The sequence below is a fragment of the Coregonus clupeaformis genome, chromosome 24, assembly GCF_020615455.1.
Source record: "Coregonus clupeaformis isolate EN_2021a chromosome 24, ASM2061545v1, whole genome shotgun sequence".
NCBI classification, from domain to species: Eukaryota; Metazoa; Chordata; class Actinopteri; order Salmoniformes; family Salmonidae; genus Coregonus; species Coregonus clupeaformis.
This window is the reverse complement of record NC_059215.1, coordinates 13,092,486-13,115,201: the sequence shown is the minus strand read 5'-3', so window position 1 is coordinate 13,115,201 and position 22,716 is coordinate 13,092,486. Positions and strand designations below refer to the sequence as shown.

General features: G+C 40.7%; 1 protein-coding gene and 1 long non-coding RNA gene across 4 annotated transcripts in view; both read left to right on the top strand.

Annotated features, from left to right (window-relative positions):
* The window catches only part of LOC121538007 (complement receptor type 1), a 137,256-nt gene that overhangs the window by 105,927 nt on the left and 8,613 nt on the right, over positions 1–22,716 (top strand). For 2 of the 3 annotated variants that reach the window (XM_045207042.1, XM_045207041.1), the window contains exons 11-15: positions 20,064–20,246; positions 20,941–21,114; positions 21,614–21,802; positions 22,012–22,111; positions 22,411–22,484. In XM_045207042.1, coding sequence (XP_045062977.1) covers positions 20,064–20,246; positions 20,941–21,114; positions 21,614–21,802; positions 22,012–22,111; positions 22,411–22,484 — 720 coding nt within the window. The remainder of the gene's footprint in view (positions 1–20,063; positions 20,247–20,940; positions 21,115–21,613; positions 21,803–22,011; positions 22,112–22,410; positions 22,485–22,716) is intronic. The other variant, XM_045207046.1, reaches the window with a different exon arrangement.
* Positions 10,150–10,676, top strand: LOC121538011. Its single transcript, XR_005995166.1, has 2 exons — positions 10,150–10,309; positions 10,587–10,676. It is a non-coding gene; the product is annotated as an uncharacterized LOC121538011 (long non-coding RNA).

The following is a 22,716-nucleotide window of genomic DNA, read 5'->3' as shown; positions in this document are numbered from 1 at the left end:
TTGAGAAGGAAGGAGTCACAGTAAACTGGCTGTTGTGATGTCCCCCGACTCTACCACTCTCCCGTTTTATGAACGCAGCAGCCCCTCCCAAACACCTGGAATGGTTCATATGCTTTTAAAAGGAATCTCTATTACATGATGATTAGAAACCTCCCGAGGAAGAATGTATTGGTTCACTCCCATTTGGAAGCTTGTGCTCAAGGAGTGGCCTAACTTAATAATTATTTATGTTTCCAGTGTACTTCACAAATCACTCTGTCTGATCCTGATTTATCTCATTGCCAACATTCTGATGTTAAAATTCACCCATATGAATGGCAGCTGCTTTTCTGAGTGAATTGAAAGGAATTGATGCATTATACTTGTTTTTTAAAGTGTGTTAGTTCTTTGAGGGATCAAGGACTCTCTCATGATCCAGCTTTGGCATCTTTATTTGCACTTATTGCCTATTTGTATTGTCTTGCAGTTCTACTGTAGATAAGCCAATGAAAGATTTATTTAAAAATATATAAATACATTTTGTTTTAATGATAACGTTGAAAGAGTCTCTTCCAACAGGACCACTGGGTCGTGGTGTTCTATAGTTAGGACACCTGCAGCTCTCAGTAATATCAGGCTCAGCATAGTGCATTTTGAATGTTCAAAGTGCTCTGGATTCTTCACTATGCCTTAGCAATGGAAAATTCCAAACATTCTGCAGTTGTACCCTTTATTTATTTTGTAGTATCTTGACAGACATTTTCCACTGCCCTTTTTATTCCATTGCTTGGTTGTCTCTTACAGGCTGTCCTGTTTTTATTTGTTAATGAAAATAACAGATTTAATGTGTTGTGTGAGATCTAATAGCACTTGTTTGCATAAAACTAGTGGTTGCTTCAAATGAAACCAGGTTCTTATTTAGTAGGGTAAGTTTAGAATGTTGCAAATAAAAGTGTAATAAATATTATTGGAGTTTGGTGTCTATTGTATAGCCCATGGTCAATTTGAATTAGCTTTATTCTGATCAATGTACCCTACTAAGTAAGCAGAGCAATGTTAAACAACCAAACAAGACAACCACATTTTTCATGCTTTTTACTTGAAAATGATAATACATGTTCCAGAATTTGATCTTTGAAACTGCTATATCCAACAGAGGAGCACTCAGAATTCACAAAATGATGTATTAATGTGTTTGAATTATACTGTAGATCTCACCACTGTCCCTTTATGCTGTACTTTTCTCTTTGGTTTCAGTCTGTGTCTGGAACCTGTTCAATTATCAGTGTGGAACCACTTTAAACTAGTATGTTGTGATCAGCCAGTTATGAAACAAATATTTGTTGCACTTGTTTGATTAACTTAATGTACCAATCAATTAAAAATAAATCATTTTAACATTAACCTTAGTCTTTCTCCATGGATTACTCGATACCATAGATTTAGACATCACATTTTAGTATCTAAATTTAAATTAGTCATTTAGCAGACGTTCTTATCCAGAGCGATTTAGCGCTCTATTCAATCCGTAGCACTGATGATCCGCTTTATAGTGCAATTGACAATTAAAGGCAATGTTCCCGCGGTTCCGGAGACTGCATTCACGGTAAACGCTGCATATGTCAGCTCAATCGGAAATTACCTTTACATTTTAACACAGATCTTCCGCGATACGGATTTAATCCAGCCCTTATAGTTAGCTAGGTGGGACAACCACTTATCTCAGTCATAAGGGCCAAGAGATCAGAGGTGGCATAGCCTGAAGGTAGTAGGGAGGGGTAGTTCCCCTTGCTGCTCCATAGGCAAGCACCATGGTCTTGTAGTGGATGCGAGCTTTGACTGGAAGGCATGGGAGACCTTTGGAAGGTTGAACACCAGGCAGGCTCCATCTTGAAGTTGTCAACATCTTTGTTTCTGTCCCATTATGGCGTCTGTGAGAGCACGGGCAGCGCCACTGAGACCATCTCCATTTTTAAGTAGTCCATTTATTTTGCCAAACAAACTTAAAGGGTGCGTACTACCACCTGGATTGTGTTGTTTGAACAGGTATAAAGCCAAGGTTGGCGATTTACTGCCACCTGCAGTTATGGAACGTTTGCACACAAGTATAATTCATTGGCTGATCCATAGAGAATGATAGAGGCCTCTAGTGGCCAAAAGGCAATTTTAGCATGGGCAGCGCCATTGAGGGCTTACACCATTTTTATGTAATCAACTGGGTGGTACTTCCAACTTTATTGGCTGTTCCATCCTGGTGATCCTGTTGTAGTCATGTCCAACCGGGTCATCAGGAGGGATCCTCTAATCATGAAGAAAATTGACTACTTCAAAATGGAGATTGCCTCAACGGCGCTTCTCATGCGCTCACAGACACCATGACGGGAACTATATAGGGATGCTTTCTCTGTCATTCTCTATGGGCTGATCCCTCCTGGTGACCTGGATGGAATTATGTGATCCTTCCTTAACCCATAGGAAGTCCTTCCCAGTTGACTAGTTCAAAATGGTGAAAGTCCTCAATAACGCTGCCCATGCAGAGTAAGGCTGGAATTCATTCCGATCGCCCCTTTTCGGCTATGCACCATAACTGCAAAACCGCAGCTATGCAATGTAACCGCAGTTGCAGAGATCCCATTCAAAGTAAACGCTGCAGATGTCCACTCAATCGGAATTTACCTTTAAAGGGATAATCCACTTCAGAAATTAAACTCCTGTCAATGTGGTGATAGTCTATGTTATGAGTGTGTAAAATAACTATTTTCACCATGATTTAAACCGACCAAAACGTGTGTACTATCCAGTAACGATGGGTCATTCATGAACAAACGGCTCTTTTTGAACAGATCTTTTTGGTGAAAGTCAGGAACCGAATCACATCGGTGAAAGAGCCGTTCGTTTAGCTCCTTGATTTGTATACTGCTACTACTGCTGTTTGAGCTCAAAACAACATTGTTCTGCAGAAAAGTTACAAAATAATTATCTAAAAAAGGTGAATCCTCACTGCAGAAACAATAAATAGTGGGGGGAGCGCCTCAATCTGGTCCACGCTGATTTTCTTACAATTTGGCCTGTTAAAAATGTATTTGAACGTGCATTTCACGATCTGACATTGGACATCTGAAATGTTTTCATGGTTCTAGGTAAATTCGGAAGCATTTTGAACAAAGAGTCGTTTGGGAGCCAAATGAGCCGGCTCTTTTATGTGAACGGAGCCAAATGAGCTAGCTCACAGAAAGGATTCAGAATGCCCATCACTACTATCCAGGTACCATCTCTGCTAATCACATCTGCCAATCAAGTTCTCCGTATCTAGGTTCTAAACACAGCTGGTGACAGCCAGAGAGAAACTATTTAGTGATAGAAACGTGATACCATAAATGCAAGCTGTAAAATTACTCCCAAATTAGAATGCAGTAACTGTAATGTAGCTAGATTGCTAGTTAGCTAGTTACAGCAAGTAGATATGTTGCTAGCTAGCAGGAGCAGATAGTTTTAGTCACTAGCTAGCATGTCATTCTGGGACAAGAAGCGTTTTAGCTATCAGTTTATTCCAAGTAATAATGTAAGACTACATAAAGCTATAGGACAATGAAAGTAGTGTAAAGCTAATACAGTCATCAAGACAGGACCCACTAATTTCCTTCATACTGAAAAATAAGAAATGCCACATATGTTGACAGGGTGATTGCAGAGCACCCTTCCTCAAACTGTCAGGACGTTCATTTTCTAGCTCACAAGCTACATTCCTTTGCTGTGATGATTTATTTTATTAATTATTGTCTTTCACTTTTGTCTCAGATTATCTTTTCAACTCTCCTGTGTCCTGCTCCCAGAGATCAACCAAGTGCTATTCACCAAGCATGAGCTGATTCACTCACTTGTGAGGAGACCCATCCTACTGCAGCTAGAACTAGCCCTGCGGTCACTATTTAGACATTGGGACCACATACGCATTTGCCTGTGGATTTTGTCTTACACAGTCTAGTGCATTTTAGAGTTGAAGAAGACCCACTACTGATACACGTGGTTGTTTGAGCATTTTTATTCATTATTGTCTATCACACCAAAAGGCTCCTTAACAGCTTCTACCTCCAAGCCATAAGACTGCTGAATAGTTAATAAAATGGCTACCCGGACTATGTGCATTGACCCCATTATTTTATTATTATTTATAGACAAAGTACAGATACACCAACTACAGACACACGTGCATCTCGAAGACTAAATTCAATGTAGATTTAGTTTAACAGGTGACAAACAGATTACTTTACAACTGTAACATGCAGTGGGGAGAATTCTATCTTTTGCCATAGATGGTAGAGTTCTTGCCTCTTGACCACACAAGCTATAGACCGCACAAGCATTCTGCTAAGGCATTTGTCTCTCTCTACATCGGTCAGCTACATGGGTGACCAGGGTGGGTGGGGTCCTTTCAATACACCTATGGGGCCTGGGCACACAAATGCTCCTAGAAAGAAGGGGGAAAACTCAATATTAGGAAGGTGTTTTGATTGGTAGGTTACACTATATTTAGATACTTCAAATACTGTCTGAGACACCTTTGCTATTTGTCTCCTTACTCAATAAATGATGAAACATTTTGTGATGGTGTTCTTTGTTCGAATGTATATGCATGAAACGTACATTATGGAAAACAAGTCTCATACTCATTCATAGTTAGTAGAATAATTAATGGATTGGCAAGATTTTGGCACCATCAACTTTTAGAAGGTTAGTAGGAATGTTAATCATTTAAACCACCTAAATATACTCACAGTCACTGAACATTTAGTATTTGAAACTCAAACATTCATTTCCCAACTGCTTTTTCTATAATCCTACAGCCTCGTTATCATTCTCGATACCAATGCATCCAACATTATGCATGCCCACCAAACTGGTTATCTTATTGCAGAGCACATTGTACAACTGTTTTTAGAGAAGATTGTATTGCAAGGTATGCCATATGTGTAGGCTATGCCATATGTATTGGCTAATATGCATATGCAGCTGTTGTTTGTAAACCTCTATTCTAGCATACATGAAAAACACACATCATTCTATCTACAGTACATGCTTTTATTTGGGTTTCTATGCAAATTATATGATTGTATTTCTTTAAGGCTGCAGCTAGTAACTTGATATGTGACAATCATGCCAAAACATGATTCAAAATTGAATTCACTGACAGAGAGATCGCTAATGAAACACTAGCTTCCTGAGCAGGCACATTGATGTTTACAGTATTAGCTGGCTAGGCTAGTCAATAACATTGGCTAAGTTTCAATCAATTGGCTAAATGGTCAATGGAGTTACCGCTTCATGTGATCAAGACCATTCATATTGCATTCTGCATATTTCAAGTGCACTCGAAAACAGATATTTACAGTGGGGGAAAAAAGTATTTAGTCAGCCACCAATTGTGCAAGTTCTCCCACTTAAAAAGATGAGAGAGGCCTGTAATTTTCATCATAGGTACACGTCAACTATGACAGACAAATTGAGAGAAAGAAATTACAAAAAATCACATTGAAGGAATTTTTATGAATTTATTTGCAAATTATGGTGGAAAACAAGTATTTGGTCAGCTACAAACAAGCAAGATTTCTGGCTCTCACAGACCTGTAACTTCTTCTTTAAGAGGCTCCTCTGTCCTCCACTCGTTACCTGTATTAATGGCACCTGTTTGAACTTGTTATCAGTATAAAAGACACCTGTCCACAACCTCAAACAGTCACACTCCAAACTCCACTATGGTCAAGACCAAAGAGCTGTCAAAGGACACCAGAAACAAAATTGTAGACCTGCACCAGGCTGGGAAGACTGAATCTGCAATAGGTAAGCAGCTTGGTTTGAAGAAATCAACTGTGGGAGCAATTATTAGGAAATGGAAGACATACAAGACCACTGATAATTTCCCTCGATCTCACCCCATGGGGTCAAAATGATCACAAGAACGGTGAGCAAAAATCCCAGAACCACACGGGGGGAACTAGTGAATGACCTGCAGAGAGCTGGGACCAAAGTAACAAAGCCAACCATCAGTAACACACTTAGCCGCCAGGGACTGAAATCCTGCAGTGCCAGAAGTGTCCCCCTGCTTAAGCCAATACATGTCCAGGCCCGTCTGAAGTTTGCTAGAGTGCATTTGGATGATCCAGAAGAGGATTGGGAGAATGTCATATGGTCAGATGAAACCAAAATATAACTTTTTGGTAAAAACTCAACTCGTCGTGTTTGGAGGACAAAGAATGCTGAGTTGCATCCAAAGAACACCATACCTACTGTGAAGCATGGGGGCGGAAACATCATGCTTTGGGGATTTTTTTCTGCAAAGGGACCAGGATGACTGATCCGTGTAAAGGAAAGAATGAATGGGGCCATGTATCGTGAGATTTTGAGTGAAAACCTCCTTCCATCAGTAAGGGCATTGAAGATGAAACGTGGCTGGGTCTTTCTGCATGACAATGATCCCAAACACACCGCCCGGGCAACGAAGGAGTGGCTTCGTAAGAAGCATTTCAAGGTCCTGGAGTGGCCTAGCCAGTCTCCAGATCTCAACCCCATAGAAAATCTTTGGAGGGAGTTGAAAGTCCATGTTGTCCAGCGACAGCCCCAAAACATCACTGCTCTAGAGGAGATCTGCATGGAGGAATGGGCCAAAATACCAGCAACAGTGTGTGAAAACCTTGTGAAGACTTACAGAAAACGTTTGACCTGTGTCATTGCCAACAAAGGGTATATAACAAAGTATTGAGAAACTTTTGTTATTGACCAAATACTTATTTTCCACCATAATTAGCAAATAAATTCATTAAAAATCCTACAATGTGATTTTCTGGATTTTTTTTTCTCATTTTGTCTGTCACAGTTGACGTGTACCTATGATGACAATTACAGGCCTCTCTCATCTTTTTAAGTGGGAGAACTTGCACAATTGGTGGCTGACTAAATACTTTTTTTCCCCACTGTATCTTATTTCAGTCTTTGGGAGCTAACGTTGGATCCTCTTAACACAAACTGACAGCAGATCAGAGGCTTTGTTTATACTGTAGTTAGAAGCAGGCCATTGTCTGAATTCATCACGAGGGGTATGTACGGGAGTTCTGATTGGTTCCAAGTTTAGCAGTTTGTACATTTGCCAGAGCAGACAGTGTTGAAATATAATTTTTATGATAAAATGGGCAAACATTTTACAGTAATCATAAGAATATTTCATTGTCATATACAAAAATCAGCTCCCCCCTCGACGTTGATCGATCAGCTTCACTGTTTTCGGCTTCGGCCCACCTCCTAGATAGAAATTGTGGAATCATGCTCCAATTGGACTACATAATGATAAACAAGTTTGGAATGTTGCTATATACAGTGCATTCGTAAAGTATTCAGACCCCTTGACCTTTTCCACATTTTGTTTCGTTACAGCCTTATTCCAAAATGGATTAAACATGCTTTTTTCCTCATCAATACCCCATAATGACAAAGGGAAAACAGGTTTTTATAATATTTTTCACATTCATTACAAATAAAAAACAGAAATGCCTTATTTACATAAGTATTCAGACCCTTTGCTATGAGACTCGAAATTGAGCTCAGGTGCATCCTGTTTCCATTGACCTCCCTTGAGATGTTTCTACAACTTCATTGGAGTCCACCTGTGGTAAATTCAATTGATTGGACAGGATTTGTTAAGGCACACACCTGTCTATATAAGGTCCCACAGTTGACAGTGCATGTCAGAGCAAAAACCATGCCATGAGGTTGAAGGAATTGTCCGTAGAGCTCCGAGACAGGATTGTGTCGAGGCAGAGATCTGGGGAAGGGTACCAAAATTGTTTTGCAGCATTGAAGGTCCCCAAGAACATAGTGGCCTCCATCAAATGGAAGAAGTCTGGAACCACCAAGACTCTTCCTAGAGCTGGCCGCCCGGCCAAACTGAGCAATCGGGGGAGAAGGGCCTTGATCAGGGAGGTGACCAAGAACCCAATGGTCACTCTGACAGAGCTCCAGAGTTCCTCCATCTCTGCAGCACTCCACCAATCAGGCCTTTATGGTAGAGTGGCCAGACGGAAGCCCCTCCTCAAGAAAAGGCACATGACAGCCTGCTTGGAGTTTGCCAAAAGGCACATAAAGACTCTCAGACCATGAGAAACAAGATTGAACTCTTTGGCCTTAATGCCAAGCTTCATGTCTGGAGGAAACCTGGCACCATCCCTACGGTGAAGCATGGTGGTGGCAGCATCATGCTGTGGGGAAGTTTCTCAGTGGCAGGGACTGGGAGACTAGTCAGGATCGAGGGAAAGATGAACGGAGCAAAGTACAGAGAGATCCTTGATGAAAATCTGCTCCAGAGTGCTCAGGACCTCTGTTATGATGAGTTTCTAGGGTATCAAGTAATTAAGGATGTAAGGATATACTTAGACACTTTGTAGAAAGTTAATGCAAATGTTTTATTAGTTGGTACTGGGTTCGATACAACAATGACAGAGCTTTGCCTCTTGCTATTTCAAACTGATTTGAACAAAGAGCCACTCTCCCTTATTTACCCTCTGTTTACAAGTTTCTTCATGAACATCTGCTAACCCTCAATGGGCATTCCCTTCTTTGATGTTATTACCCTTTACCCCCAAGTCAGTATATACTGTCCATCAATCATTCTAAGAGCAACATCAGTAATCTCATTTGACATAAGGAATACAGACTCTGTGGCACCAAGTCACTTATCTACTAATTCTAACCTGGTTTCCCATAACACTTTAAAAACATCATATCAACCTCAGACTGGGGCGAAGGTTCACCTTCCAACAGGACAACGACCCTAAGCACACAGCCAAGACAAGGCAGGAGTGGCTTCGGGACAAGTCTCTGAACGTCGTTGAGTGGCCCAGCCAGAGCCCGGACTTTAATCCGATCTAATATATCTGGAGAGACCTGAAAATAGCTGTGCAGCGATGCTCCCCATCCAACCTGACAGAGCTTGAGAGGATCTGCAGAGAAGAATGGGAGAAACTCCTCAAATACAGGTGTGCCAAGCTTGTATTCTCATACCCAAGAAGACTTGAGGCTGTAATCGCTGCCAAAGGTGCTTTAACAAAGTACTGAGTAAAGGGTCTGAATACTTATGTAAATGTCATATATCCGTTTTTATAAAATATAAATCTGCAAAAAATTCTAAAAACCTGTTTTTGCTTTGTCATTATGGGGTGTTGTGTGTAGATTGAGGGGGGGGCTATCTAATCCATTTTAGAATAAGGCTGTAAAGTAACAAAATGTGAAAAAAGTCAAGGGGTCTGAATACTTTTCTAATGTAAAAAAGATGCTGAACAATCCTAAGGGTGAAGTGTTTCAGCACGATATAGTTAAAGTTTAATGGGGTAGGGTGGTAGGAGATGGTTTTTTTTTGGTGGGGGGGGGTAGAAGTTAGTAGGGATTCATTTGGTTTTTATTGTATTTTCATGGCAGTACAGAATTGGGCAGATCATGATTGATCGTACATTCCAGCACAGTAGGTGGTGGCATGCACTTAAACGACTGTTTGCGGACCGCCATGATATCATGAACAGGCTAAACAAGCACATAGTAGTGCGGATGTTGATGTTGAAGTTTCAATGAGCAAGGCAGAGGCAAAAAGCCTGATATATACAGTGATGGTGCAGAGATGGCAGGAGCAGTGGAACAGAGATAATAACGAAAGGCCTTTATTTCAAGTACATAGGAAAGTCAGGGAGGGGAGGACGGCAGGAAGGGACAGAATAGAGGAGGTTATTTTTAGAAGATTAAGGGTGGGACACAGCCAGTTGAATAAGACATGAAATGTGATAGGAAAGCATCCAACAGGAAAGTGTGATTGTTGTCAGGAAACAGAGCCCGTGGAGCATGTATTGCTACAGTGTTGGCAGTATCAGAGGGAAAGAGAGAGGATGAGATCTAGTATGAGGGAGAAGGGGATACAGGAAATTAGTTTAAAGAGTATATTGAGTAGAACGTTTTATTAGATATAGTCTCAAATATTTTGTTATCTTTTTTAAGAGCAACGGGGCTGGCAGGTAGGATTTAGTTTCTCCCGGTCTCTGGCACACACTCCAGTACAGTAGGTGGCGGTAATGCACCATAACGTTGGATGCCAACCGCCGATAAACCCCACTGAAGAAGAAGAAGCCACAGCAAGAACAGTGAGTTAGGCTGGCAGGACGGATTTAGTTTCTCCCTGTCTCTGGCCCGCACAGTAGGTGGCGGTAATGCACCATAACGTTGGATGCTAACCGCCGATAAACCCAACTGAAGAAGAAGAAGAGCAGCGAGTTAGTTGACACACCGTTTGAACAATAAGGTAAGACTTTTCCAAATACCATTGATTATCATTAGTATAGAAAGTACTAGCAAGGAATACACGCTAACATGGTACAAGCTGATCCAGCTACAATATCCGAGTTTTTCTCAAACTACACATCAATGTAGTTGAGCAAAGACGACAAGTCACAGAGCGCGAAAACCCTCTGAATTTACAAACGGACAATCTGACGACGCTCTGAATTTACGAATGCCCAGAGCACACTCTGGCAGAGTAAATTTACAAACACAGTTAACCTCTTCCTCTCTGTCTATAGGTAGTTTCCAACGAACGATGGCGGAGTTGGCGCCTACAAGACGCCCTTACTATTGCTCTCTATTGGCCATATCATATGCCACACCCCTGGTGCGTTATTGCTTAACTATTTTCAATAAAATCACGAAAATACTCCCGCAACAGGGCCCCAATACACTAAATAACTTAGCTGGGTAACGCAGTAGATACATAATATTTATTTGGCTAACGTTTGCTAGCCTGGTTAATTAGTTGCTAGCTGCTAACGCGTTAGCTGTTTTACCATTAGCTGTAGATGGGTTACGAGCAAATTGCATCACGGTGGAGTTGGGTTGCGACGACTGTGGGCGGTGTAGCTACCTATGTATAGGCTGGACACATGAAACTTTTAACATTTTTTCCTGATAAAACTACTTCATTGCATCTGACATGGAGCCCATTTTTTAAATAATATTACCATATGTCCCAGCTGCTTGCCGTAGATTTGAAGTAATCGCGAAAAAACAGGCATTTTCTTAGGGCGTTTTTCACTCTGCCAGCCCCTATTAGTTCTATTGAGCACCGTGGCACCAACTCGCCTTCCGAACGTTCTATTCCCAGCCCATTGTTCTGCGTCACAATGAGACCTCTCCGCGTTAAACGTGTAGGCTTACCTCAGGTAACTATTATTAACAAGGTTATGGCTACTTTGTGTGCAAGATCACTGTTCGCCAGGGTAAACATTGTGGTGACCCAAAATGCAAACGTTAAACATTTTCTGGTCATGGTTAACCATCTTGTAAAAGCGAAACAAAACGCTTCTTCTTCGATGAGGTTTAACGGCGGTTGACATCCAATAAATATTGCATTACCGCCACCTACTAGACTGGAGTATAACTCCCTTATAATTTGCTTGGGAAAAAAACAAATAAAATAAGAAATAAATATAACAAATACCCTACCATCAAACACTACACTCACACAAAAAAAACATTAAAAAAACATACTCCGCTATTTGAAAAACTGTATGGTTGAAAGAGATGGGGCAAAAGGAGTGGCTAATAAGTCTGGCTGCACATCTGACTGGTTGACTTACTGCAAATTGAGAAATGATGTGACTAAACTCAACAAAAAGAAGAAGAAACTGTATTATGAAGCCAAGATCAATGATATATAGAATGATGGAAAAAAACATTGCAGTACTTTAAATGAAATTATGGGCAGAAAGACAATTTCAACTCCATCTTTCATCGAATCAGATGGCTTATTCATCACAAAACCGTTTGATGTTGCCAGTTATTTTAATGATTACTTCATTGGCAAAGTGGGCAAACTTAGGCAGGAAATACCAACAATGAACAGTGAGCCATCGTATTCATGCATAAAAAAAAAAAAATGATGAAAGAATAGTATTGCAAGTTTGAATTTTGTAAAGTTAGTGTGGGAGAGGTGGGAAAAGTATTGTTATCAATCAATAATGACAAACTTCCTGGAATTGACAACTTAGATGGAAAGCTACTGAGGATGGTAGCTGACTCTAGCCACTCCTATCTGTCATATCTTTAATCTGAGCCTAGAGGAAAGTATTTGTCCTCAGGCCTGGAGGGAAGCCAAAGTAATTCCACTACCCAAGAATGGTAAAGCGGCCTTTACTGGTTCTAACAGCAGACCTATAAGCTTGCTGCCAGCACTTAGCAAACTGTTGGAAAAAATGGTGTTTGACCAAATACAATGTTATTTCTCTGTAAACAAATTAACAGACTTTCAGCACGCTTATAGGGAAGGGCACTCAACATGTACTGCACTGACACAAATTACTAATGATTGGTTGAAAGAAATTGATAATAAGAAGATTGTGGGAGCTGTATTGTTAGATTTCAGTGCAGCCTTTGATATTATTGACCATAACCTGTTGTTGAGACATTTCTGATCCCCAGCCCCATGGGCACCCCTACAATTAACACATACCACTACTTTCCCCAGTGCTACACATTCCTTTGTCTCATGCCCTTCTGCACACTTCTTACACCTAGGAACCTCCCTCCTACACACTGCTGCCACATGCCCATAAGCTTGGCACCTGTAACAATGTAATGTATTCGGCACAAAAGCTCGTACAGGATAACTTGTATATCCTAACATCACTTTGTCGGACAAAGACTCAACATCAAAACTCAAAAGGACAGACAATGACTCTTCTGTTTCTCCACTCACGCCACCCTGTCTGCGTCGCACCAAACGACGAGCATCACAAACAACGGGAATCTTCCCCTTCAGTTGGTCAGCTTTCACATTTACCGCTACCCCAGTAATCACTCCTTTCATTGTCACTCTTTTCCCGAGAGCAAAACAATTCACATCTCTTGCCCCCAGTCGTTTAACACGGAGCGCCTGCTCCCTCTGACCAGCAGAAACAATTATCACAATACCACTTCTGGTTACCCTCACCGATTACACAGCGCCCAACTCTGTTTTCACCCACCCTGAAACCACAAATGGATCAGCCAAAAGGTAAGGGTCCACTTTTTCCAAATACGTCACTCCTACTGTCACAGACTCATCTTTATCCTGACCCTCGGTGCAAGCCTCGGGCTCCGAGAACTTCACCACACATACCACCTCCAATACTTCGCCCTCATTCACTTCAATTTTTCCTGTCTTCAGCTCACTCTGCTTACACTTTATACCATTCTACTTTAACAAACCATCTCCCTTTTCCCCACAATTTTTAACCGACTCAAGCAGACCCTCTTTCTCCCTCTTTCTCTTAGACCTCCTCTGCCTCTCTTTTTCCCTCCATTCCTCCTCCGTATTCCAAGTGTAAGTCTCCTTATGATAGATAATATTGCACTTCTCCTTACATACAGTGGGCTCCAAAATTACTGGCACCCCTGACTGGCAATGCACAAACAATACTTTAAAAAATATAAACAATATAATTATAGAGAAACTCAAAATACCAACGTGAGAAATACTGTACTTTATTAATGTTTCAATGGAACCTGCCAAAATCATACAATTATTCAATACAAAATAAATGTAACCAACATCAAGGTTTCATAATTATTGGCACTCCTCATTTAGTACTTAGTGTAACCACCTCTGGCAAGGTTAACAGCATGGAGTCTTTTCCTGTAATGTTTGACAAGGTTAAGGAACACATTTGGAGGTATTTTGGACCATTCTTCTATGCAGATCCTTTCAAGATCCTTCACATTCTTGGGTTTGCGCTTATCAACTGCCCTCTTCAACTCAGCCCACAGATTTTCGATTGGATTGAGGTCCGGCGACTGAGATGTCCATGGCAGAACATTGATTTTGTTGTCACAGAACCATTTCTGTGTGGATCTTGAGGTATGTTTTGGGTCATTGTCTTGTTGGAAAGTCCACCTACGGCCAAGTCCCAGCCTTCTGGCAGAGGCAACCAGATTGTCGGTCAAAATTGCCTGATACTTGGTGGAATTCATTATGCCATCAATCTTAACCAGTGCCCCTGGACCTCTGGAATTAAAACAGCCCCAAAACATCACTGACCCACCACCATATTTCACCGTGGGTATGAGGTGCCTCTCCTTGTATGCATCTCTGTTTCGACGCCAAACATGCCGATGCTGTATCTGACCAAAACGTTCAATTTTGGTCTCATCTGACCAGAGCACCTTCTTCCAGTCATAATTTAAATGACGTTTGGCAAACTCCAAGTGCTTGCGTCTGTGTCTTGGGGTCAGAAAGGGCTTTCTTCTGGCAACCCTTCCAAAGAGCATGTGGTTGTGGAGGTGGCGTCTGATGGTGCTTTTTGAAACCTGGTGATCCCAAGACGCCACCAAGGCCTGCAATTCTTTCACAGTGATTCTTGGGGATTTTGTTGCTTCTCTCACCATCCTCCTCCCTATCCTGGGGGGCAAAATGCATTTGCGTCCTCTACCTGTGAGGTTTTCAACTGTTCCATATATTTTAAATGTTTTAATGATTGCCATGACAGTGCTCAGTGGTAAATTCAATCGTTTGTGGATCTTCTTGTAGCCATTACCAGATTTATGAAGGTCTACAACCATCTGTCTCTTTTGAACTGCCAGTTCTTTTGTTTTCTTCATGGTGTTGGATGACAAAGGGATGTTGCATGCGTGTTACCTCATTTTTATACCCTAGTGAAACAGGAAGTAATGTAATGGCTCAATATGGTTCCTTAAGACCTAGACACTTAAATAAGTGGAATTTAATTCCTGGTTCAATAAATGATTTTGGTGGGTTCCATTGGAACATTAATATAGTACAGTATTTCTCACATGTTGGTATTTTGATTTTATCTCTATAATTATATTGTTTATATTTATTAAAGTATTGTTTGTGCATTGCCAGTCAGGGGTGCCAGTAATTTTGGAGGCCACTGTACATCTTGTTCTTGCCTTGTCAAGGGACGCCATTTAACCGGCTGTTACAATCTCCATACAATCAGCACGAACCCCTCGGAATGTAGCGCTCAACAGTGCATCCCACTTGTAAAGCAGCTGCTTCGTCTTGATGTTCTTCTTTATCAATAGCTCCCGCGACGGTTTTCCATTTCAAACAAGTGCGGATTCCTCGATTTGCTTGCTCAGACCCCAGGGACATCACCTGATAGACAATTCGTTTCCCCTAAACAAAACACATGTCCAATTTTTCAAGATGGCCGATTTTCGTAGGCATCGAATTGAGCGAATGCTGTGCAGGTTCACGGAGTCGCAAACCAAATGGATAGGTCTAGCTCATTGATTTGTAGATCTGACGCAGTTGCTACCTCAGATTAGGAGTTTAGCAAGTGTAGCGAATGAGGTATGTAGTACCCACAAGGCCACAGGGAGGAGCACGAGAGCTATAAACCTTACTGTTTTTTGCCTTAAACCCTAAACCTAACAATCAATCAAATGTATTTATAAAGGCCTTTTTATATACGCAGATGTCACAACGTGCTATACAGAAACCCTAAACCTACCTATAACCTATTTTAGCCTTAACCCCTAACCCTCATTCTAGGGTAGGGTAGCCTAGAACACTTAACTATTTTTGTAATAATATTATGTTAATAAATACCATTATAGTACTTAATATCATTTTGATAGATTGTTATTTAAAAAAAATTTACAATCTAAGTATTTTGCTGTTTATTTTTTGTTATTTTATATATTTATTATTGCAAGGCAGAACATTTTATAAACAAATGTGGTTTAATTTCAAATGTGGTTTGAACTGGGCGTGACCTAGTAACCTCTATGTGAAAGTCCAGCAATTGGCGTAGGATAGGTGGGGCAGGGTTGAGACTGAACTCAGGAATTAAAAAGAAATTAATTATGAAAACCTTCTTAAGATGGGTAACATTATCTGCCAAAGTAAAAAAAAGACTTCAAGGGCCAATCAGCGGTGGTCTCACGTCACAGTTTTGGTAAAAAGCTGGGATGGGGCTGGAGAAATGTAACCACTAAAATGTATAGACGGAGTTATGGATGCATGGACTGACCATCCATGGTAAAAAAATGATAGTTTTAACCATGTTTTCAGGCTTTACAGTTTTTTTTTTGTTTTTTTTTACAAACATTGGAGTAAAACAATGTTGTATTTTGGGTTCTGATAGAGAATAAAAGTTAAACTAAGCTCATGAGGCATTTATAAGTTATACATTTTTTTACTTATACATTAAATGATGATATCTACCCATTGATTCAGAAAAATAATATATGTGTATCCAAAAATGGATGTAGTAACTGCTGATTCACCTTTTAACATTTAAACACAGACACTGGAAATTAGCTTTATTTTTATATACAGTACTAGTCAAACGTTTGGACACACCTACTCTTTCAAGGGTTTTTCTTTGTTTTTACTATTTTCTACTTTGTATAATAATAGTGAAGACATCAAAACTATGAAATAACACATATGGAATCATGTAGTAACTAAAAAAGTGTTAAACAAAGCAAAATATATTTGAGATTCTTCAAAGTAGCCACCCTTTGCCTTGATGACAGCGTTGCACACTCTTGGCATTCTCTCAACCAGCTTCATGAGGTAGTCACCTGGAATGCATTTCAATTAACAGGTGTCTTGTTAAAAGTTAATTTGTGGAATTTATTTCCTTCCGAATGCGTTTGAGCCAATCAGTTGTGTTGCGACAAGGTAGGGGTGGTATACAGAAGATAGCCCTATTTGGTAAAAGACCAAGTCCATATTATGGCAAGAACAGCTCAAATAAGCAAAGAGTAACGACTGTCCATCATTACTTTAAGACATGAAGGTCAGTCAATCCAGAACATTTCAAGAACTTTGAAAGTTTCTTCAAGTGCAGTTGCAAAAACCTTTATGATGAAACTGGCTCTCATGAGGACCGCCACAGGAAAGGAAGACCCAGAGTTACCTCTGCTGCAAGGATACGTTCATTAGAGTTACCAGCCTCAGAAATTGCAGCCCAAATAAATGCTTCACATAGTTCAAGTAACAGACCCATCTCAACATCAACAGTTCAGAGGAGACTGTGTGAATCAGGCCTTCATGGTCGAATTGCTGCAAAGAAACCACTACTAAAGGACACCAATAATAAGAAGAGACTTGCTTGGGCCAACAAACACGAGCAATAGACATTAGACCGGTGGAAATCTGTCCTTTGGTCCTTTGTGATTTTTGGATCCAACCACTGTGTCTTTGTGAGACGCAGAGTAGGTGAACGGATGATCTCCGCATGTGTGGTTCCCACCGTGAAGCATGGAGGAGTAGGTGTGATGGTGTGGGGGTGCTTTGCTGGTGACACTGTCAGTGATTTAATTCAAGGCACATTTAACCAGCATGGCTACCACAGCATTCTGCAGCGATACGCTATCCCATCTGATTTGGGCTTTGTGGGACTATCATTTGTTTTTCAACAGGACAATGACCCAACACACCTCCAGGCTGTGTAAGGGCTATTTGACCAAGAAGGAGAGTGATTGAGTGCTACATCAGAAGACCTGGCATCCACAATCACCTGACCTCAACCCAATTGAGATTGTTTGGGATGAGTTGGACAGCAGAGTGAAGGAAAAGCAGCTAACAGGTGCTCAACATATGTGGGAACTCCTTCAAGACTTGGAAAAGCATTCCTGGTGAAGCTGGTTGAGAGAATGCCAAGAGTGTGCAAAGCTGTCAAGGCAAAGGGTGGCTACTTTGAAGAATCTCAAATATAAAATATATTTGGATTTGTTTAACACTTTTGGTTACTACATGATTCCATGTGTTATTTCATAGTTTTGATGTCTTCACTACTATCCTACAATGTAGAAAATTGTAAAAAAATAAATAAAGAAAAACCCTTGAATGAGTAGGTGTGTCCAAACTTTTGACTGGTACTGTAACTTAAAGGTGATTTGGCCATAAAACAACAACATGCTCACATGCCCCCATCACTTTTATTGATTTTTAGCTAGCGGTGGCTGATGTTAGCTGAAGTTTGTAATGGCTGTATAAAGAGAACTGAACCATGGATTAGTTTCCCCTGGCCCATAGACTACTTTCAGGGTGAGGATCCATCTAACATTGATCTAAAATAGTGAACTACTCCTTTAATGTAGTAGTGCCCTGTAGCTCAGTTGGTAGAGCATGGCGTTTGCAACGCCAGGGTTGTGGGTTCGATTCCCACGGGGGGCCAGTATGAAAATGTAGGCACTCACTAAAAAACTGTAAGTCGCTCTGGATAAGAACGTCTGCTAAATGACTAAAATGTAAATGTAATGAGTAAGGAATAACTGTAGGCTCCTTATCAGTACGTTTTTGGCCTTGTTGTGTCCGAGTCCAGTAACGTTAACGTTACCAGCTAGCTAGCTAACTTGATCTACTAGCTAGGTTATCTATCTGACCACCCTTAGGGAAACCTTATTGTGAGTAATATGTGTATTTCCTTGTCAACAGTGTGATTGAGGCAAGTGGATATTTATCTAGCCGATCAAACTCAACTCCACGTTTTACAATGGAGTTGAGCGGCAACTAGTGTGTGGACTAAAGCACCAGCGTCACATAAAATCACAGGTGCTATTCTTTGGGTTCTGAAATCTGTCGTTTTTGATAAAAACTTCATTCAAAAAGCTCCTGTCCGCACACTAGTCGCCGCTCAGCTCCATCGTAAATCAGTGAGTTTAGTCAGCTAGTGGATATTGTGAGAAGTTCATCCGCTTAGGTGGGGATCTGGCAAAACGTTACAGTACAAGCAAACCAACCAATCCAGGAAATTGTGTGCTGCTGCTTGTTACAGGAAAAGAAGACGTCATGCAGCCCTCTAACGTCTGTTGGTCCTTGACGATATGGATGGTCCAGCTGGCCTTGATGTTTCTCACTATTCAAGGTGGGGTCATATCTGTATAGAATCAGAATCCTATTTCTTTGCATCTCTGTCTACAGACGGTGGTTTGAAGCTTACACTACTACAGTTTATGGGTTGAATTGACGGTGTTGTCTCCTGTATTTGTTCACCTTGGTCATTAACATTAACTCCATTTTGTCTCCACCTCTTTCAGCTCAAAACTGCACCAAACCCATAGGAGGGCCAAACATGGTTTTGTCAGATGCCTTAATCACTCATGAGACATTTGTAGACAGAGCAAAAGTCACCTTTGACTGTGCAATTGGATATATCCGTGCAGGAGGGTCTCGATCAGTCACCTGTACTGCTGGCGTGTGGAGTGAAGTGAAACTGATATGCGAAAGTAATATAATTGTCTTTGTTTTTGTTCTGAAAAGTTATGCCATATTCTTGTAAATGTTTCCAGTTTTTAGTTACCCACTCGCAACTTGATATATTCATTGCCCATCCATAGATCTTCTTGAAATACTAGCCTGGAATTCGGACCTGTTTTGTGCTAACATTCAACTCTTTGCCACTCTGTCATTTTGAAAGTCTGACTGGTTTTCTCTATGGTTGTGTCAGGGAAGTCGTGTGGCTCCCCAGGAGAAGTGATGAACGGCGATTTTGATCTCTCTGAGGGGATCTTGTTTGGCGACAAGGTTGTTGCTACCTGTAACACTGGGTCAGTGCAAGGCTATTTGCTTCCCTCCCCCCGAATTCTTTCTTGAGTGTTAGATGTGATTTCTTAGAGTTAACATGGCAACTGTCATGTTTCACAAAGCTGTCCATTTGTAGGCCTAATTTTGTGATTTCCAAATAGGCCTTACTCAAACTTCCCTAAAAGTTAAACAAAATGTTTTTTTTAAATGTTTGGCATATTATCTGTCGTTACTATTTTGATCAGAGCTCTCTGTTGTAACCCTTGTTGTCCTAAAAGCAAAGCTCCAAAAACTGTCTCATATTGTCTAATCTTTCTATTTTTCAGCTATATGCTTGTGGGCAGTGGTGTAAGGAACTGTATGGACGGAGGCTGGGATGGCAGAGTTCCTTTATGTGAAGGTTAGTCATCTGAAGGAGCATGTCAAGTGAAAATAACAATAACTTTAACAGTTCTGTGCTTGTGCCTAAATCAAAACTCTTCATAACTGATCATAACTGCGGTTGTGCTCTAATCTGCAGTGGTGAAGTGTGGAAAGCCCCCCACCATTTTCAACGGTGTGCCTGTTGTCCCACCTGAAGAGACGTATCACTATGGAAGTGTAGTGCAATATGGCTGTGAGAAGGATTACACTCTGGTTGGAACTAAATCCATAACCTGCTTGGAGAATGGAGAATTCCAGCCAGCTCCACCTGAGTGTAAAAGTACGTTGAAAGCTTGCCTTTTTTCCCATTCTAAGTATGGTTGTTAACAAAATATAGAACTGCTCACATGAACTGCTTACAACAGGGGTGTCAAACTCATTCCATGGAGGGCCTAGTGTCTGATGGTTTTTGGTTTTTCCTTTCAATTAAGACCTAGACAACCAGGTGAGAGGAGTTCCTTACTAATTAGTGATCTTAATTCATCAATCAAGTACAATGGAGGAGTGAAAACCCGCAGATACACGGCCCTCCATGGACTGAGTTTGAAACATGTGGCTTACACTGATCAAATCTAAATGGGCTCCACTTTTTTCCTCCACCACACAATCGTGAGCATGTTCCAGATTACCTCCTCTGAAAGAAATGTGTAAATATCACAGTATCTAGCCTAATAAAATGGAACATAAGCACAGATGTGCATGAAACAGGCTAAGCAAGCAGTCTAAAACATGGATAATGTGTAGGCCTATTCTAAAAACCATGATGCAACATTAAGCTCAGAGGAAGTGGTTTACAATAGAATCTACCCTATTTATTTGTTAGATAATGATTAGTTGCAGGATTCATAAATGGGTAACTATAACAACATTGTTTATTGCTTCAAGTAGTCTAAAACCAATAAATAATATACTTGGGTCACATTGTTCACCTCAAAACAGTAGCTAATGACATCTCTCTTTGTTTATGTCTGCAGTGGTCTCATGTCTTCCTCCTGTTGTTGACAATGGCGTTCGGATTGAAGGCCGTCCCCCCTATACGTACAAGTCTTTTGTGACATATAAGTGCAACGCTGGATATGAGATGGAGGGACAAGCCACTCTGACCTGTGAAATAGAAGGCTGGTCAACTCCTTTCCCTACATGCAAAGGTAAGACTGATTTCAGTGTTTATTTAACACACTTTGGCCTATATTTTAGCTCAGATATTTTGTGTATCATTTGGTGTGTAGGAACAGTGGACCAATGTGTCAGCAAACTGTATTTTTTAATGGAATTGACCTCAACTCGTATAAACACATTGAGGCTTTTTTGATTAGAAAATATGGTATGTGTGTTAATGTTCATGCTAATTGATATTTTTCACCATATGCATGCCTGTGCATAGCAACCTCAAGTATTTATTTTCCCTTTTTACACTTTATGAGTGATTGACTAGCTATCCGGTCCAACACCATTCTACTCCTCAGACCACACTGGCTGACTAAAGCATTTGAGGGATCAGAATCCTATTTCTTTGCATCTCTGTCTACAGACGGTGGTGTGAAGCTTACACTACTACAGTTTATGGGTTGAATTGAAGGTGTTGTCTCCTGTATTTGTTCACCTTGGTCATTAACATTAACTCCATTTTGTCTCCACCTCTTTCAGCTCAAAGCTGCACCAAACCCATAGGAGGGCCAAACATGGTTTTGTCAGATGCCTTCATCGCTCAAGAGACATTTGTAGACGGAGCAAAAGTCACTTTTGACTGTGCAATTGGATATGTCAGTGCAGGAGGGTCTCATACAGTCACCTGTTCTGCTGGCGTGTGGAGTGAAGTGAAACTGATATGCGAAAGTAATATAATTGTCTTTGTTTTTGTTCTGAAAAGTTATGCCATATTCTTGTAAATGTTTCCAGTTTTTAGTTACCCACTCGCAACTTGATATATTCATTGCCCATCCATAGATCTTCTTGAAATACTAGCCTGGAATTCGGACCTAACATTCAACTCTTTGCCACTGTCATTTTGAAAGTCTGACTGGTTTTCTCTATGGTTGTTTCAGGGAAGTCGTGTGGCTCCCCAGGAGAAGTGATGAACGGCCATTATGATCTCTCTGAGGGGATCTTGTTTGGCGACAAGGTTGTTGCTACCTGTAACACTGGGTCAGTGCAAGGCTATTTGCCGCCCCCCCAATGCTTTCTTGAGTGTTAGATGTGATTTCTTAGAGTTAACATGGCAACTGTCATGTTTCACAAAGCTGTCCATTTGTAGGCCTAATTTTGTGATTTCCAAATAGGCCTTACTCAAACTTCCCTAAAAGTTAAACAAAATGTTTTTTAAAAATGTTTGGCATATTATCTGTCGTTACTATTTTGATCAGAGCTCTCTGTTGTAACCCTTGTTGTCCTAAAAGCTAAGCTCCAAAAACTGTCTCATATTGTCTAATCTTTCTATTTTTCAGCTATATTCTTGTGGGCAGCGATGTAAGGACCTGTATGGACGGAGGCTGGGATGGCAGAGTTCCTGTATGTGAAGGTTAGTAATCTGAAGGAGCATGTCAAGTGAAAATAACAATAACTTTAACAGTTCTGTGCTTGTGCCTAAATCAAAACTCTTCATAACTGATCATAACTGCGGTTGTGCTCTAATCTGCAGTGGTGAAGTGTGGAGAAGAAAATATGGTGTGTGTGTGTTAATGTTCATGCTAATTGTTATTTTTCACCATATACATGCCTGTGCATAGCAACCTCAAGTATTTATTTTCCCT